Here is an 18,855-nt window from a genome sequence, read left to right as displayed (position 1 = left end):
TGGTGCATTTCTTCCTCGGAGGGTGAGTCCCCATTCCCATCTTAAAACATACAAAATCTACTATTTTCCTTTCCTCCTCCTTCAACCATCACATAACTACTAACCTAAATCGCCGCCGCAGATCTAGCCGAAAATCTCTTCACTGTCGTAACTAAATCCTCCAACCCTCACCCGCCTCATTCTCCACTGACTAGCATTGTCTCTCTCACTCTACTGCGAACTAGTTTTCTCCGACGAGCACCACCACCATCGATCTCTCCCACTAGCGGTGATTCAATGGACTCAAGGAGGTTTCAATGCCAAGATCTTTTAAAGATGATGACAATAGTATGAAGAGAAAAAAAAGAGTCGGGGCATGTAGATGGCTGCAAATGAAGGTGGAGTGGGTGAAGAAGATGGAGACTTTTAATAATTTTGTATATTTATCTTTATTAATATTTTTAAAACTGAAATATAGTACTCACTCACCTTAAGGAGCGTGAAGTCACACACTTTCGCCAACTCAGCCATCTTAAAGACACGTAAGCATGGTCAATGGTCACAGGGGTCCGATAAATTGTGTTTTATTGAGTTTAAGGGTTCAAATGACAAATGGGTAAGTAGAAGGATTCAGAATACAAACTGATACAAATACAAGGGTCTATCAGACCATTTCGCCATTTTTCAGAGTAGTTGGTAATAGGTTATTTTGGGGAATGGGGATGTGGGTTAGTATATTTACATTACTTTGTTTTGCACATTTCTTCCAATATTTTGACTTTCACGAAAGCAACACTAATGAAGTCAATTATAGCAGTGAGAGCAATGCCCATAGTAGGGCCGCGGAAATAGAAATCGCTTTAAAGTTATTTTGATCTTCCTTATGTTAGTTACACAGCTGCTACTAGTTAATGCTAAACGCGCTTTATTTTAAAGTCAACTTTTCTCCTTCTTCGCACATTCGTAACAAGCAAAACGCACTCTTTCAATTGCTTGCGCTATATATAATCCGCCTCTCTTCTCCAACATCCATACTACTTACACACTCAAATTTCCATCAAATACTTACAAAGAAATACAAAATATGTCTTCTCTCACTTCCAATTCGACCCATTTCATTTTGAAACTCTTTCTTGTTATTTCCTTCTTTAATGTGTGCTTTGCTTCAAGAAAGCTCACTGCTTTAGTACAAGACCCACAAATGCAGCTTTTGAAATACCACAAGGGTGCACTTCTTTCTGGCAAAATCTCTGTTAATCTGATTTGGTATGGCAAATTCAAGCCATCCCAGAGAGCTATTGTATCCGATTTCATCAACTCCCTTTCTTCTTCAATTCCATCTAAAATCAATCCTTCAGTAGCACAATGGTGGAAAACCACTGAAAAATACTACCATCTCACCAATTCTAAGAACACCCTTTCCCTTAATTTAGGCAAACAAGTTCTCATCGAAAATTATTCCCTAGGAAAATCACTAACCCAGAAACAAATCGTTCAATTGGCATCAAAGGGTGAACAAAGAGACGCCATTAACGTTGTATTGACCGCATCTGATGTTGCTGTTGATGGGTTCTGTGTTAATCGGTGTGGAACTCATGGGGCTTCTAAGGGTGCTGTTATTAAGGGTAAAACTTATAAATTTGCTTATATTTGGGTTGGTAACTCAGAGACTCTGTGTCCTGGCTACTGTGCGTGGCCATTCCACCAGCCCATCTATGGACCACAAAACCCACCATTGGGTGCACCAAACAACGATGTGGGTGTTGATGGTATGGTGATCAACTTAGCTAGCTTATTAGCTGGAACCGCCACAAACCCATTTGGAAACGGTTACTACCAGGGCGAAGCAGATGCGCCATTGGAAGCTGCATCTGCTTGCCCTGGTGTCTATGCGAAGGGCGCTTACCCAGGCTACGCTGGAGATTTATTGGTGGATAAAACAACAGGTGCAAGCTACAATGCACATGGTACAAATGGAAGGAAATACTTGGTTCCTGCTCTATATGATCCTGCTACATCTTCATGTTCAACTCTAGTGTAGAGAGAAACAGTATTTACAAAATAGGATCTACTATAATTGAGCATAGCATTGTAATATATGATTTATTGATTAGTTCATTTGATAATATATGAGAAACTTGTTTTTTTTATATCTTATTTTAACTTTTACTAATCGCATATAGCATTATAACTTGCTCACAAAATATTTCAAGACATGCATTCTCTAAAGTTGTGATAATATGTTTTTCTACAAATTGAACAAAATACAAAGGCAAACAAGGAGAGTAATAGCCTTGGTAGTTCTTTATTATCATCAATAATCTTACAAACCTCTCCTAAGGTCTTAGATTTATAGCCTTAATGAACAGTTTATTCTTAAATCGGAATGAAAGATGATAGTGAAAAACTTCATTAACACCTAATACAAGTTAACTTTATAATAAGCATTATATCTCCCATATGTTAAACCCCCTTTGATGAGCATAACTTGTACTTCTACCATTCATACATTTGTAAGTCATGCTTGGCTAAGGCCTATTTTCATCCAAGACTATCTTATTATCTGTCATTTCAATATTGTTCTCAATTACATTCGTGTATAGGCCTTGTTACATAATCGATCATAGTGCAAATTTTGCCTCTAACAGTTTGACGACTATCTTGGGAATTCAGATCAATTGATTAGTGATCAATTCATACATTTTATATGTTAGACTAATTGAGAAGCCAATAATTTAGTGTCTCTTTTTCTGTTTCGACTAGGCAGAAGAGCAATATAGATAGCTGGCATGTCTCAAGTTTTATTTAATAAATGGATCAACACAAATTGCATAAGACAAGAGGTTTGATATGACTAGAAATCAGGCATATCTAACGTGTATTGTTTTGTTCTTTGGTAGGGCTTGGATGTCATGACCAGTTGACAACCATTATAGGAATTGATAATGCTCAATGATGAACAAGCTGGGAGGAATGTTGTGTTGTACTAAATAATAATAATAATAAATTTCTTTTACTATTCAGCATAATTAAAAAAAAAATCCCTTACACTGAATTAGCCTGGTGCTCATAGGATTCCTTTTAGAAATTAGATATGTAGTTTGTATACAAAAAGAACCAAGAAGCTGCGTGGTTTTAATGGCAAAGTGGCTGGTCCTTACAATATGAAGAAAAAAAAATACTGAAATGAACTTCAAATTAAATAGAGCTCTTCGTCCCAATTTATAAGATCCGTAATGTTCAAATTTTGAGAGTGAATCTGTGTAAAGTGGCAGCTACGTACTTCATTACGCATTATTAAACATGGATATGACGCTCTGAGTAAAGAGGCGTAGAATTTACGTACCCAATACTAGGCTACTAGCATGTATGAGGAGGAAAAATAAGGTTGCAATTGGTAATAGGTTTAGTTGAGGGAGGGGGATTTAGCTTTCTTTTGAAACAAGTTGGTATGTGAACTTCATTACTCTGTTTTGCCCAATTATAACAATTAAAATATCAATTAAACATTAATGAATGATCAATAAAGTCAATTGGAATAGTGATGTGAATAGTTGAGCCGCTGTAGCCTGTAGTAGTAACTGCTACTTAAAAGTTGGCAGTTAAGTTTTTTCCTATTCCTCCTTATGCATGTGTTGCACTTGCAGCTAGCTAGCTCCACTTAATTTAATTGCCAACGCGTTTTTAGTTAAAGTCACTGTAACCTTCTTTCTCAGCACCTTCCCAATAATTACACCCTTCATTCCCTTATATATTCATTCTTCTGCCTCTCTTTTCCTACATTCTATCCTAACATAATTCCTAAACTCTTTTATTTCTCACCATTAAAAAAATGTCTCTACTCGGTTCCAATTCGACCCATTTCATTTTATCACTTTTTGTGTTGATGTCTTTCCTCAATGTGTGTTTTGCTTCAAGAAAGATCACTGCTTTAGTCCAAGACCCACAAATGCAGCTCCTGAAGTACCACAAGGGTGCACTTCTTTCTGGCAAAATATCAGTAAATTTGATTTGGTATGGAAAATTCAAGCCATCCCAAAGAGCTATTGTATCTGATTTCATCACCTCCCTTTCTTCTTCAATTCCATCTAAAACCAATCCTTCAGTAGCACAATGGTGGAAAATCACTGAAAAATACTACCATCTCGCTAATTCTAAGAACGCCCTTTCCCTCTCTTTGGGGAAACAAGTTCTCATCGAAAACTATTCCCTAGGAAAATCACTGACCCAGAAGCAAATCGTGCAATTAGCATCAAAAGGTGCACAGAAAGACGCCATTAACGTTGTTTTGACCGCCTCTGATGTTGCTGTTGATGGGTTCTGTGTCAATCGGTGTGGAACTCATGGTGCTTCTAAAGGTGCTGTTATTAATGGCAAGACTTACAAATTTGCTTATATTTGGGTTGGTAACTCAGAGACTCTGTGTCCTGGCTACTGTGCCTGGCCATTCCACCAACCCATTTACGGACCACAGAGCGCACCATTGGGTGCACCAAACAACGATGTGGGTGTTGATGGTATGGTGATCAACTTAGCTAGCTTATTAGCTGGAACGGCAACGAACCCATTTGGAAACGGCTACTATCAGGGCGAAGCAGATGCGCCATTAGAAGCTGCATCTGCTTGCCCTGGTGTCTACGCCAAGGGCGCTTACCCAGGCTATGCTGGTGATTTATTGGTTGACAAGACTACAGGTGCAAGCTACAATGCACATGGTACAAATGGAAGGAAATACTTGGTTCCTGCTCTATATGATCCTGCTACATCTTCATGTTCCACTTTGGTTTAGACCTTAGAAATACTATAATCGAGTATAGAGTTGTAGTAACATATAGAGTATATGATTTGTTGATTCATTCATTTGTTTGAGATATGATTATATAATATATATTCGATTAAATTACTTTGTTAGTTCTATATTCCTGTTAATCTTCTTGGTTTCCTCCCCCAATTGATTTATGAGTTCTTAGTTTTCTAACAAAAAAGTAATGCAACTCAACATTATGTAATGGTAAAAATTAAGCAGGTATCAACATTTTATAAAAAATAATAATAAAAGGGAACTAATAAAAGACATTATTTTCAGATTTTGCCTAAAATCAAAAGAAAGCTATTTGACTTTCGAGACATACTTTTGGTTTGGAAAATCAGCCGAAACGAAGGGTGTGTTTCGCATGGAGAAAAATATTTTTCATAAAAAAGAAATATATTTTTTGTGTATTTGATAAATATATAAATAAAAGTAATCTATAAAACATTTAAATGTAATCTAGTGAATAGTGAGGCCTTGGAGGTGATAGGTGTTAAATGGTCAAGGGTTAGTATTGAAGGGCCTTGGATGGGTGGGTAAAAATATAACCCGTAACTTTGTGTTTAGAGCGGATATATCTTTATTTAAAAATTAGTTTATACATACCATAATCATCTAACAAATATTGCATATATACCCTCCTTTTGAGAAACAAACATATACTCTAATTACTAAGAACATTTTTAAAAAAAATCTTAATTCTGATTTTTTTTTTTAATTCAAAAAATGTTTTGTGGCTTTAAGTAGTTTCTGTCGAACTTAACACGATGAAAAGTTCAGTAATCAACACAAAAGAAAATTTTGAAATCCTAACCCCACTAAACAACTACAAACTAGGAAAAGCATTACGTGCTAACAAAGTAACAACTAACTAGAATATAGCTATTGCCAAGACTTAGTCAAACTAGAAAAAATAGACTTTGAAAAAAATAGACTTAGCCAAGACTGTCATCCAATTTTTTTTATCACTTTAGACCGACTCAATTGAAAAAAATTCAATCCCTCTTTTGTTCAATAAAAAAATAGATTCGAGTCGGATCTGCACTAGGTCTGGAAGGATCTTTAACAATTCTCAATTGGTTAAAGTTAACTTTTAGGGATCATTTTGTGTAATTAATAACACCAAATAGTCCTGAGATTAAATTTTAGTGTCACTTAATTTGTTCCTAGGCTGGCAAGTTCGGGATAATTTATTCTGGAATTAATAATTAATATCAGAATAAGTTATCCCGCCCCTAAAGAGTAAGCAAAAAAATGTGAGCCCTACTTCACTATACGGATGGCTTTTTGGTGGTAGGGTTGTTGTGTTGGGGTGCTTGAGGCAGATTAAAGAAAAAATGGTTGATTACTCAGATTGGTTCTCGCATCCCTCCAAAAGGATGGGCGAGTTTGGTTTGAGTGTTCTTCGATCGGGTGGATCTATATGCTTCGGGGTGGTGAGACTAGGTGTAGCGCAGTCTGCTTAGCGAAAACTCCAAAATCCAAAACGTTGATTTTTTTTCCCTCTCCTTTCAGTCAAGTGACTTTGTACCTCTCCTTTTAGGCGAGCAGTTAAATGACAAAGATATCCCTTCAAACCCTTTTTATACATCACTTTTCATATTAATGAAGGGTATTTTTATAAATAAATAACTTGTTCTTAAAACTCATGCAATGCATACAACAAATCAAACACTCAATAATAAATAATCTCAGTATAATTTATTTCATTATAACTTATATTCAAACCAAACGACTCCTTACCATTTGTTAGATCCGACATCCATTTCTTATCATCATATATTAATTGTTTTTGCTGTTCACGAGCCTCTTTATCTTGTACGTCGGATAGTATTGGTTTCTGCCAAAAAGAAAAGGATAAGAGAATGGGACAAAGTAAACAAGGTGTTACATTAATTGATGAAATGGAGTTTTTTGTGGGGACTATGAAACAGTATGGCAGACAAGATTACAGAAGAGAACCTTTCGGCGGCAGAAGTCGCAGCTGGCGCTCGCATCTACAATCTGTGCCCACATAAAATCAATGCGCGTCTTAACCTTTACGTTATCGACAACTTCTATTAAATTCTCTCATGCAATATTTCCAAACCTAATTAGAATTTAGACCCACAACTTTATAATAAATAAATTCAGAGGCGAAGTTAAGATTAAGAGTTTGGAATTTTAAATCAATTTGTTTGGAAATTCACAAGTTAATATACATAAAAAAATTTAATTTTCTAATACAAATATAGGGTCTACGAAAAAGCTAGTGATTTCGTCTGAACTCATGAATCCCACCTAGCTCAGCCTCTGTTAAAACAATAATGCTAACTCAACAACCTTATACATGTGCCACATACTTTGGATGTTCTAGATTTTGCCCCTTTTCTCATAAATGCGCTACTCTTAAGTTAATGGTACTTGATACTAAAGTCACCATTACAACAGCCAGTTCAGCTTGTTGCTACTCAACACAATGTACCGTTTTCATTATATTAACGCCTAGTGGAGCAGGTAGGTGCCCCTTTACACCTTCACCTGCTCCTGCCTCCCACTTTTTTGTGTTTTGCTTCTCTTTGCTAAGTCATTTTTAAATCACATTTTTGACATAATAGTATTAATATCTTCTCTGTATACAAGGCTATTCAGTAGCTGATTAATGTATAACAAAAGAGTTATTTTTGTCTTTGCATAAACGAGATTCAATTGAACCATCTTACCATAATCTATCTCTGTCCTTAGTATTTAGTAGATATATATGGAGACAGATGAGACCTGTCCACATGACAAATCATAAGTACGATGGATAGGGGAGTAGTCAAATTTTCTATAAAATATATTTCAAAACTCATTAAATTCTACGTGCCCATGGTAAAGAATTCTCTAATTTCCACCATACTTTTCCCGTAAAAGTTGCTTCTTTTTACTTGTCATGAATAATTATCTATAACTATCTTTTAAAGATAACACTCTCTGTGTCCATCTCTTTATTTATTCATCATACAAAAAATAGTTGTTGAGTTTGAAAAATCAAAGAATTAAATTTAATATATTCAAAAGGTAATATAATACTCCATCTGTTTCTAATTACATGATCATTTTTGAATTGACACACATTTTAAGAAACCAATGATTGCCATATATAGTGAGTTTACCATTTTTTTTCTCTATTAATTATGAAGTGGATGAGTTAAACATTTCAAAATTTTAAGATGTTCTACCTTTTTCAAAGTAATTAATTGAGGATATGAAAAAATTGTCTTTTCTTGATTTGTCAAAATGAATAAGTAACTAGGGACATAAGGAGTAATATTAATCCTATTATTAATTATTTGTTGAGGTGTGTGCCAAGTTAAATTATTGTTGGAGTCTTGAAGAGAGGAAGTATAATACTGTAACTCTTATGAACACAAAACGAACATGCAAATACTCTCTGTCCCTAATTACTTGTCCATTTTTCCTTTTTTAGTTATCTCTAATTACTTGTTCATTTTGAGAAATCTAGAAGAAATAATTTTTTCATCCACTTCATACTCTCTCCATTTCAAAATAATTGAATTGTTGACACATTTTTCATTTTTCAAATTAACTTAATTGCTCAATTTTTAAGACTACTTTTAGAATGTTCTTCCAATTTTATCCTTCATTAGTTAGTATTGAAATTAGTTACTTAATTAATGTTTAGTTATTTTAATCATAAATTTGACACTAATTAATATGAGTAAAAATAGAAAGTTATGTCTAATTTATGTCTTAATCTTCTTTATTAAAGGATGTGAAACACCTCAACAATTCAATTAATTTAAAATGGAGGGAGTAATTAATAAGGGTGAAATAGTAAACACATGATGTCAATAATTATTTTCTTAATAAGTGTGTCAATTTAAAAGTAGACAAGTAATTAGAAACAGAGGAGAGTAACTTAATTACATGTTGAAATGTAAATGGGATGAGTAGGGTGTGAATTAATATTAGCATTGATTGCAATAGCGACAATCCCCCATCTCTCATCATTGTGCATTACCTAATAGTAACGACTGTCATGGACGAAGAATAAGTTGGGATAAAAGGGACATATGCCAGATTTCTAGTTACTACCTCTTCATCTCTTATTATGTACTTTTTTTCGTTCACTTTTACTTGTTTAGTTTTTTTATTTTGGATTTAATCTTACGTTAATTACTTATTCTTAATTATTTTTTCAAGTTATTAATGAAAAAGCACCAATAACGAGTATCATAATAAAATATGCAATTCATCTATCATCTCTTTTTAAGAGTATGCAAAATCTGCTATGGACCAATAAAAATGAATGAAGTACTCCTATTTAAGTTGTTCCATTTAGAGTAACTGGAACAGGGTAATTATATTGTTTTGCGACTTTTCAATAGATCCCACTAAATCATTGGCTTCTCGATGGAATATATGCCTTATCGCCTATTTTTTCCAAATATTACATATAAAATGGTATCCTTACAACTTGGATTTTTTATTTTTTTCTAAAAGTTAGGGATAGCGAGATTAGGAAAGGAAAGTAATAAGATAAATATTTTAATAGCTATTCAACGGAGCTATTAAAACTCCTTAATAATTTTCTTAGGTGCAACTAATTCTTCAGCTACTTTACCAGTCGCCCTCAATTCCCAAATAATGTAAAGCATCTAACTAGGAGCTGAATTTCGGCGAATTTTGTGTAGTTGTTTATACATGTACCACTTCTTTTGTGATTATTATTATCCTTTAAGGACCTGTTTGGCCATAGATTTCCCAAGTAATATTTGGGGAAATATTTGGCAAATAATATTTGTCCATACAATTTGTCATTATTTGATAAATATTCCAAACTTTCTAATACTAGTTTTTTCTAGTATTTGGGTCAAATTGAAATTTTACACAAACTTTTATCTTTTACAAATTCAATGAATATGAAAGTGATGATATGGTTATTGATGAAAATGATAAACAATCGGCTCAAAGTAACAAAGTCATGTGTTATGTCTACTTCACGATATATGGAATGATGTTTGTTGCACTCACTCCAAACTACCATATTGCTTCAGCGTCATTGACACTACTTGTTATTTGTTACAACGAAGATCCAATTGACTTGTAGTATAAACTTATGGTTAATTTTGATAGTTTTTAAAACTTACGGATATAAATCATATTTTTCTAAAAAAGTAAAATATGTTTTTCAAATACTATGGCCAAACACATCGTGAAATTTCACCCAAATTTTCATCCAAATAATATTTGCCAAAAATATTTGAAAATCTATAGTCAACGTTAGCTAAGAGTTCTAAAGTGTGACATTCAATCCTTTTAATCTTGATGTAACTTAAAAACAATTCTTAACAAATAGTTTGAATATTTATTTGTTCTAAAATTTGGGATATTGGTTAATAATACTCTTGTAATTGTAAATTTTCGGATATTGCATAACAGAACAATAAATGAATGAATCGATAGTTACAAAATTAGTGCACTAATTTTCTAGACCAAAGTGGAGCATGTGAATGTAGCAGGATCATACAAAGCAGGAACCAAGTATTTCCTTCCATTTGTACCATGTGCATTGTAGCTTGCACCTGTTGTTTTGTCCACTAATAAATCTCCAGGATAGCCTGGGTAAGCGCCCTTAGCGTAGACACCAGGGCAAGCAGATGCAGCTTCTAATGGCGCATCTGCTTCACCCTGGTAATAACCGTTTCCAAATGGGTTCGTAGCAGTTCCAGCTAATAAGCTAGCTAAGTTAATAACCATACCGTCAACACCAACATCGTTGTTTGGTGCACCCAATGGTGGGGTCTGCGGTCCGTAGATGGGCTGGTGGAATGGCCAGGCGCAGTAACCAGGACACAGAGTCTCTGAGTTACCAACCCAAATATAAGCAAATTTGTAAGTTTTGCCGTTAATAACTGCACCCTTAGAAGCCCCATGAGTTCCACACCGATTGACGCAGAAACCATCAACTGCAACATCAGAAGCGGTCAAAACAACGTTAATAGCGTCTTTCTGTTCACCCTTTGATGCTAATTGCACGATTTGCTTTTGGGTCAGTGATTTTCCAAGGGAATAATTTTCGATGAGAACTTGTTTGCCCAAAGAGAGGGAAAGGGTGTTCTTAGAATTGGCAAGATAGTAGTATTTTTCAGTGGTTTTCCACCATTGTGCTACTGAAGGATTGGTTTTCGATGGAGTTGAAGAAGAAAGGGAGTTAATGAAATCGGATACAATAGCTCTTTGGGATGGCTTGAATTTGCCATACCAAATCAAATTGACTGATATTTTCCCAGAAAGAAGTGCACCCTTGTGGTACTGCAACAGCTGAGTTTGTTCTACTAATGCAGTTAGCTTTCTTGAAGCAAAACACACATTGATGAAAGAAATCAATACAAAAAGTGATAAAATGAAATGGGAAGAAGACATTTTCTTTTTCTTTTTAGTACTATTACTCTAGTTAGACTGTATTGAAAATCTAAATAAAAGAATTGTAGTTTGGATGAAATACAAGGGAATAGAGGAGGGTTATTTATACAGAGGGAGAGGGGAGAAGGGGGTGTGTTTGTGTATGTAATGAAGGTGCTGAGAAAGGTGGAAAAGTGAAATTAAACAAAGCGCGTCGTCATTTTCATTAACTGGCTGCTACGCAACACAAGAAAGATACAATCTTTACTTCTTGACTTATCGATTACTATTCTCGCGGGTCGCTGCTCATCATTGACTTGGGATTAATTAGTTATCTCGGAATAAGTTATTTCACATGTATATGATATACTCTTCTTTCATAATAATGGTATAAATGGTGTTATAAATAACTTTAGGATTGTGTAATACCTTCCACCAAACATATGATAGATTATTATATCTTATGCTTCACATCAAACGGCTCATTATTCTATTGAGTCACTCAACAACTTTCTTAACAGAAAATAAGAGAAACACAAACCAATGTAGATATGCTAGTAGCTTGTTTCAAAAGAAAGATAACCCCATCAAAACTATCACTAACAATTTCGGAAAGTTGAAATTACAATATTGCTGCATGACAGCTAACATTTGATAGGAACAGATTTTAAATCAAACTATGAAAATTTGTCTTCAAAAATTGGATTCAGAATAGTTTTTCAAACTTTCACTCGTTAAATTTTTTTTTTTTTTTTAAATCTAGTAACAAAATGCATATTCAAAAACAGTGGTGTAGCTAGAATTTTCAATAATGAGGTTCAAAATCTTCTGAAAAAATAAACACACGACGTAGCCGAAAGAGGTTCGACATCTACTATTTATACCTAAAATTATATATTAACTATGTATAAAGTATAATTTTCCGCTGAAAGAGATTCGAATGGACCCCTAACTATAAGGTGGCTCCACCACTGTCCAAGAATAATTTCAAGATCCAAAAATTTAAAACTTCAGCAATTTAAATTTTTAAATTTCAAAATCTGTTGCCAAATTGGTAGAGTACTTTTTAGCCTGATATTTTCTTTTTTCCTCTTAAAAGTATTTTTCAAGGAGGAATAGTATCCGGATAGATATTCCTATTTAGTTTAATTAATTTAATCAAATGCGCAACTATACAATTGGAAATGAAGGATCTTCACTGCTTGAGTAAGCTCTCTTATCGTTAAAAGAAAATCAAAACTATTATTAAATCACAAGTTTTATATTTAAATCTTTTTAAATTCTCAAAATTCCCGAATTATATTGTTCTCATCAAATTATAACACTTCCTAATGTGCCAGAGAAAGTGGTTTCAATCTCTAAAAACTCATGAAGCATAAAATTCATCAATGTGGAACACCCAACAACTAATTAGTCCAATTTGTTTTAATATGTAACTAAATTACACATAACTAATAACTAATACGTGTATAAATAAATGAATACATAATTTATTTTTCTTAACCAATCTCTACGTTACTAAAGTTTCTACCTGCCAAATGACCCTTAACTTACTCTGCGTAGACCACCAGGTTGTCACAAGGAAAGGTGACTATATCTTTCTTTTCAAAAAAATCGATATTTACTTTTATTTATCTAATCTTAATAGTATTTTATTTCCTCAGTCTAACATTGCATATAAAATAAGAGTGGAAATAAAAAAGGGAAACGTGTAATTTAGAACTTAGCTTATGGGCCTATGGGGCCCATCCAAACACCTTAACTATCTTTATTTTATTTGACGGGCCTAATATACTCCGTTAGACTTTCCTTTGGATAATCTTCTTTTAGGCAAAATCTTAAATGGCACTTAGGATTACTGTTTACCAAACAAATTACCAATTATTACTAATATTAGCAAACAGTAAAATTGCTTAAAGTAATGAAGAATTGGACAGTATTTGTGAAAGCAAACCGAAGCAATTTGCTCATCCATTTTCAACCTCAAACAAATAAATGAATCAAAAATTACAGTATTTACTACGCTAGATTAGCTTCTTCTTCTTCATCGTGTACAACTGGTACTACATTACTACGACTATTTTTTCTAGACTAGAGTTGAACATGAAGATGTAGCAGGATCATATAAAGCAGGAACTAAGTATTTTCTTCCGTTTGTACCATGTGCATTGTAGCTTGCACCTGTTGTTTTATCCACCAATAAATCTCCAGCATAGCCTGGGTAAGCGCCCTTCGCGTACACACCAGGGCAAGCAGATGCAGCTTCCAATGGCGCATCTGCTTCGCCCTGGTAGTAACCGTTTCCAAATGGGTTCGTAGCGGTTCCAGCTAATAAGCTAGCTAAGTTAATCACCATACCATCAACACCCACATCGTTGTTTGGTGCACCCAATGGTGGGCTCTGTGGTCCGTAAATGGGTTGGTGAAATGGCCAGGCACAGTAGCCAGGACAAAAAGTCTCTGAGTTACCCACCCAAATATAAGCAAATTTGTAAGTTTTGCCGTTAATAACAGCACCCTTAGAAGCCCCATGAGTTCCACACCGATTGACACAGAACCCATCAACAGCAACATCAGAGGCGGTCAATACAACATTAATGGCGTCTTTCTGTTCACCCTTTGATGCCAATTGCACGATTTGTTTCTGGGTCAGTGATTTTCCAAGGGAATAATTTTCGATGAGAACTTGTTTGCCCAAATTAAGGGAAAGAGTGTTCTTAGAATTAGCGAGATGGTAGTATTTTTCAGTGGTTTTCCACCATTGTGCTACTGAAGGATTGGTTTTAGATGGAGTCGAAGAAGAAAGGGAGTTGATAAAATCAGATACAATAGCTCTTTGGGATGGCTTGAATTTGCCATACCAAATCAGATTGACTGAGATTTTGCCAGAAAGAAGTGCACCCTTGTGGTATTTCAAGAGCTGCATTTGTGGGTCTTGCACTAAAGAAGTGAGCTTTCTTGAAGCAAAGCACACATTAAAGAAGGAAATAACAAGAAAGAGTTTCAAAATGATATGAGCAGCCATTGCTGGTTTTCTATTAGAAGCTTATGAAGAGTATTAAAACAGAGGAGCTGTGGAATGAGATGAGATTGTTATGAGGAATGAGGGGTATTTATATAAAACAGTGAGATTGAGTCATTTGGGTGTGAGATTATTTAAATTATTTAATTAAAGAAAGCATTAAAATAAGTCATGGAGGAACTTGCTAAGAAAGTGACAATTGCTAAAATCAAACGCTATACACTTTTAGGTGAGGATGGAAAAAACTAGCTTTAGCTTGTTTTCGAGCTAGATAGGTAAATAATATAATATAATATCAGAACAAATCAAAAAGAGCAGTACAGCTTAGTTACATCATTTGCTTTTGGTCCATAAAAGTGGTGCCTGAACCTGCAGGATCATATGGATAATAATAATTGAATAACAGCAGTGGACAATAAAAAGCAAAGGTTATATTGGGGATTTAAAAGGTACAGAATTTGAGACGTTGAGACTCTACTGGGTGCTTTAAGCAAAAAAAAAAGAAAAAGAAAAAAAGGGTATTCACAGGCTGGAAAATAAGAGGTATAGTTATGGGGAAATGTGTGTGGAAATATGACGAAATGGAAAAGAATCTAGCTGGCAAAAAAGGAGTATTGAGAAATGTGACTGACCATTTTTATTTACCGTTCATTTTTACTTGTTCATATTTGATATATTATGCTCTTTATCAGATAATAAATAGAAAATGATAAATTTTCATCTTATTTTACAAGTTAAACATATAAAAGTAGAATGACTATATTTAATATATTGAACAAATAAAAATGAACGGAGAAAGTCCATCCGAGTTGGGTGAGGCTACTGGCTAGTTTAGTTGACACAACAAAAGTCTCGTGAGATGCAAATATGGCTGCAGTGCAGCAGTCTAGTAAGAGCTGAGAGAGCTGTGAAATTGAATAATCCAGCTGGATCTAGCTATCACGTGACAACTGTTATTTCCTATTTTGTAAATTACTTTCTTTTATCCACTTCTTTCTTTTTCTTTCTCTTTTATGCTTTATGCTCTTTTGCTTTTTAGCACTTCTCTTTTTATTTTTTTCAATTATTACAGTATGTGTTTTCAATTCAGATCAAGATAAGAAAATTGAAATATAGTAATATTCACAAAATAGTGGAGTATTTTGAAGTGAGAGGAAATGAAAAATTAACTTCAGAATTCTGTTATAATTATTAAAACTAGTACGAGAAATTAACATTGTACCTATGATCATCCATCTTATTTGAAACAATAAATGAGATTAAAGGACCACTATAAAAACTTAATGGAGGTCAGAACTCTGAACCATTTAGCTCTTTGTGCTTGTTTGGTACGATCGAGGAAGGATAATAATTTCGGAATAAAATATATGATTATTTCATTTTGTGTTGTTTATGGGTACAAGTTTCTCTCAATTCTTTTTTAGATGTAGTAGGCAGATGATAGTCATGGTTGATTTTGATTCGAGGATCTTACACGGCGGAGCGAACTCTTCTATCATGCTGCATTTTCTTTGGCGGACCTCCCCCCCTTCATCTCATATATATGAGGGAATAAGTTCTTATGATGTGTTTGTCAGAAAGTAAAATGAACTCTAGAGTTGATAATTTCAAATTTTTTGCTTGGTTAAAGAATGACAAAAGTCTCACATCGGTGATTAATGAGATGAGTGAACTCCTTATAAGGTTTGGGCAATCCTCCTCCCTTTGAGCTAGCTTTTGGGGTGTGAGTTAGGCCTAAGACCTAATTTAACATGGTATCAGAGCAGGGCCCGTCTCACCCGATATTGGGACCCCCAAAATTAAAATTGCCCACGCACTAGATGCTAAGCACTGGGCGTGAGGTGGGGTGTTAAAGAATGACAAAAGTCCCACATCGATGGTTAATGAGATGGGTGGACTCCTTATAAGGCTTGACCAATCCTCATCCCTTAAAGCTAGCTTTTGGGGTGTGAGTTAGGCCCAGACCTAATTTAACATGGTATATGGGAGGAATTTGATGCCCTCATGCCATGCCCTGAGTGTGAATGTGTAGAATCGAAGAAATATATAGAGCATTATGAGTACCAGAGACTTTTGCAGTTCCTAGTGGGACTGAATGATTCCTATGTGCAATGTCGAAGTCAAATCATGATGACAACTCCAATTTCAAGTTTGAACAAGGCTTACTCAATGGTGATATCTGAAGAGAGTGGTAGATCACTGGGGAAGGCAGTACATGTAGGCGAATCTATGGATGGAACAACTTTGTTTAGCAGCAGGAACAAAGTTACTGGAGATCAAAGAAGTCCTGGTGGAAGCTATAAGGATGCTGAGAACAATTTTAAGCCAAGGAGGAAAAGTGATTTCTATTGTGATCATTGTGGAATGAGAGGTCATACAATTGAAAGATGTTGGAAAGTGCATGGGTATCCATCAGACACTAGAGGAAGGAGAAGAATGGGAGGAAATCCAAATGCATCAGGAGGATTTAATACATCAGCTAATGCAGTGAAGTATGAAGAGCATCAAGCTCACGAAAAGGACCCCATCCAGGTATGGCAAATGCTAATGAAACAGGTCGCAAAGCAGGCATCATGTTTACTCAAGATCAGTATGAACAACTGATGAAGTTGATCAACAAGGACAACGGGACAGATGAAAAAAATGTGACATGTATACTTCATTCTTTCCTAGCCAAACATAACATTGATTATGTTAAGTGGATAGTAGATTCAGGTGCAACTAATCACATGACTTACAACAAAACCCTGCTTAGTGACGTTAGAAGATTAGATGACAGTTGTCCAAGAAAGGTCTATTTGCCAGATGGTAATGCTATTGAAGTATCATGCATTGGTTCTTGTGATTTGAAAGATGGGAGCAAGGTTACTAATGTCTTGAACATTCCAAAATTTCAGTATAATCTTTTATCAGTCACAAAACTGACCAGGGATTTAAGGTGTTTTGTTAGTTTTTATCCTGATCTATGCATTATGCAGGACCTTCACAGTGGGAAGGTGAAGGGGATTGGTAGAGTTGTTGATGGATTGTACAGGATGCAGTAGCAGCTGAAGGATTTTCAGAAAACTATGGTGGCAACTGTACAGTCCAAAATTGCTGATGCAGGAGAAAACTTAGTAGTTTGGCATCAAAGGCTGGGTCATGCTCCTGCCAACGTATTGGAGAAGATACCAAACATGAAGTTTAATTCAAGTAGTAATAGTAGTAGTAGAATAAATGATTGTACCATTTGTCCATTAGCTAGACAAAAGAGATTGTCTTTTCCTACTGGAAACAATAGACTTGATATACCTTTAGAAATGATACATGCTGATGTATGGGGACCTTATAGAGTGTGTAATCATGATGGGAGCAAATATTTCCTTACTTTGGTTGATGATCATAGTAGAATGACTTGGAATTTTTTGTTGAAGTTGAAGAGTGATGTAATTGTCATATTGAAACCGTTTTTTGCTTTAATAAAAACTCAGTTTGGTGCAACTGTCAAAGTTTTTAGAAGCGATAATGGTACAGAGTTTTTTAACTCAGAATGCAATGCTTTGTTTCAATCTTATGGGATTATTCATCAGAGTTCGTGTGTACATACACCTCAACAGAATGGCTTAGTTGAGCGAAAACATACACATTCTCGAGGTTGCTAGAGCAATAAGACTTCAAGGTCATTTGCCTCTCAAATTTTGGGGAGAGTGTGTTCACAATGTTGTTTACATCATCAATAGATTGCCACTGTCTGTCCTGAATGGTAAATCAGCCTTTGAATTGTTGTATGGTAGAAGTCCTTCCCTCCAGCACATGAGAACTATTGGGTGTTTATGTTTTGCAAATACCCTCACCAAAGGAGACAAGTTTGAACCTAAGTATGTGGGGGCAGTTCTCATGTGATACTCAGCCACACAGAAAGGATATAGGCTCTATAACTTGTTGTCTAACAGTTTTTTTGTTAGCAGGGATGTACAATTCAGGGAATCTATTTTTCCCTTTCAGCTTTTACAAACTGGCAAGCTCACATTATTTCCATCTGGTGTTATGACCATCGATTCAGGTCCTATTCCTGCTGTTGTGCCTGATCCAGCACCTATGGCCCCTCCACCTGATGACCATTCTCCTGCTCCACTACCACCTGTCCCTACAGCTGGTGTAGAAGCTCGGAGATCTACCCGACTGAAAACTCAGCCTTCATGGATGCAAGACTACATTTGTAGTAGTAAGCATCACACTAGTTCTTCTAATTCATGTCAATAACCTATGTCTAACTACATGTCTCATTCAAGCTTGTCTGGTACATATCAAGCTTTTCTAACCAAGCTCACATCCTTAACGGAGCCTCAAAGTTATGCTGAGGATGTTCTAGATCCTAAGTGGCTTCTAGCTATGAATCAGGAGCTTCAGTCTCTTCAAGACAACAATACTTGGTCCTTAACTGATTTACCTCCTCATAAGGTACCTATTGGATGCAAATGGGTATATAAAATCAAGTACAAGGCCAATGGCGATGTTGATAGATATAAAGCTAGACTGGTGGCTAAGGGTTATAACCAGCAAGAGGGCATAGATTATCAAGAAACATTTTCCCCTGTGGTGAAAATGGTCACAGTGAGGTTTGTTCTGGCTCTTGCAGCTTCTCATAATTGGTGCCTCTACCAAATGGATGTAT

At 35.2% G+C, this 18,855-nt stretch overlaps 4 protein-coding genes across 4 annotated transcripts; 2 read left to right on the top strand and 2 right to left on the bottom strand.

Annotated features, from left to right (window-relative positions):
* The first annotated feature begins 998 nt into the window (after positions 1-998).
* LOC102580035 (protein EXORDIUM-like) lies at positions 999-2,133 on the top strand. The gene has a single exon (XM_006363212.2). The coding sequence runs from the start codon at positions 1,064-1,066 to the stop codon at positions 2,018-2,020; it is 957 nt and encodes a 318-aa protein (XP_006363274.1). The 5' UTR covers positions 999-1,063; the 3' UTR covers positions 2,021-2,133.
* A 1,623-nt stretch (positions 2,134-3,756) lies between these two features.
* On the top strand, positions 3,757-4,882 carry LOC102579714 (protein EXORDIUM-like). Its single transcript, XM_006363211.2, has one exon. It carries the CDS (start codon positions 3,812-3,814, stop codon positions 4,766-4,768), a length of 957 nt encoding a protein of 318 aa, XP_006363273.1. The 5' UTR covers positions 3,757-3,811; the 3' UTR covers positions 4,769-4,882.
* Positions 4,883-10,122: 5,240 nt separating this feature from the next.
* Positions 10,123-11,283, bottom strand: LOC102579389 (protein EXORDIUM-like). Its single transcript, XM_006363210.2, has one exon. It carries the CDS (start codon positions 11,198-11,200, stop codon positions 10,265-10,267), a length of 936 nt encoding a protein of 311 aa, XP_006363272.1. The 5' UTR covers positions 11,201-11,283; the 3' UTR covers positions 10,123-10,264.
* Positions 11,284-13,118: 1,835 nt separating this feature from the next.
* Positions 13,119-14,281, bottom strand: LOC102579064 (protein EXORDIUM-like). Its single transcript, XM_006363209.2, has one exon. It carries the CDS (start codon positions 14,202-14,204, stop codon positions 13,266-13,268), a length of 939 nt encoding a protein of 312 aa, XP_006363271.1. The 5' UTR covers positions 14,205-14,281; the 3' UTR covers positions 13,119-13,265.
* Positions 14,282-18,855: the final 4,574 nt, after the last annotated feature.

Source organism: Solanum tuberosum, unplaced genomic scaffold (genome assembly GCF_000226075.1).
Source record: "Solanum tuberosum cultivar DM 1-3 516 R44 unplaced genomic scaffold, SolTub_3.0 scf00404, whole genome shotgun sequence".
NCBI lineage: Eukaryota > Viridiplantae > Streptophyta > Magnoliopsida > Solanales > Solanaceae > Solanum > Solanum tuberosum.
Note: the sequence above shows the minus strand (reverse complement) of the source record. Positions and strands in the feature narration are given on the sequence as shown.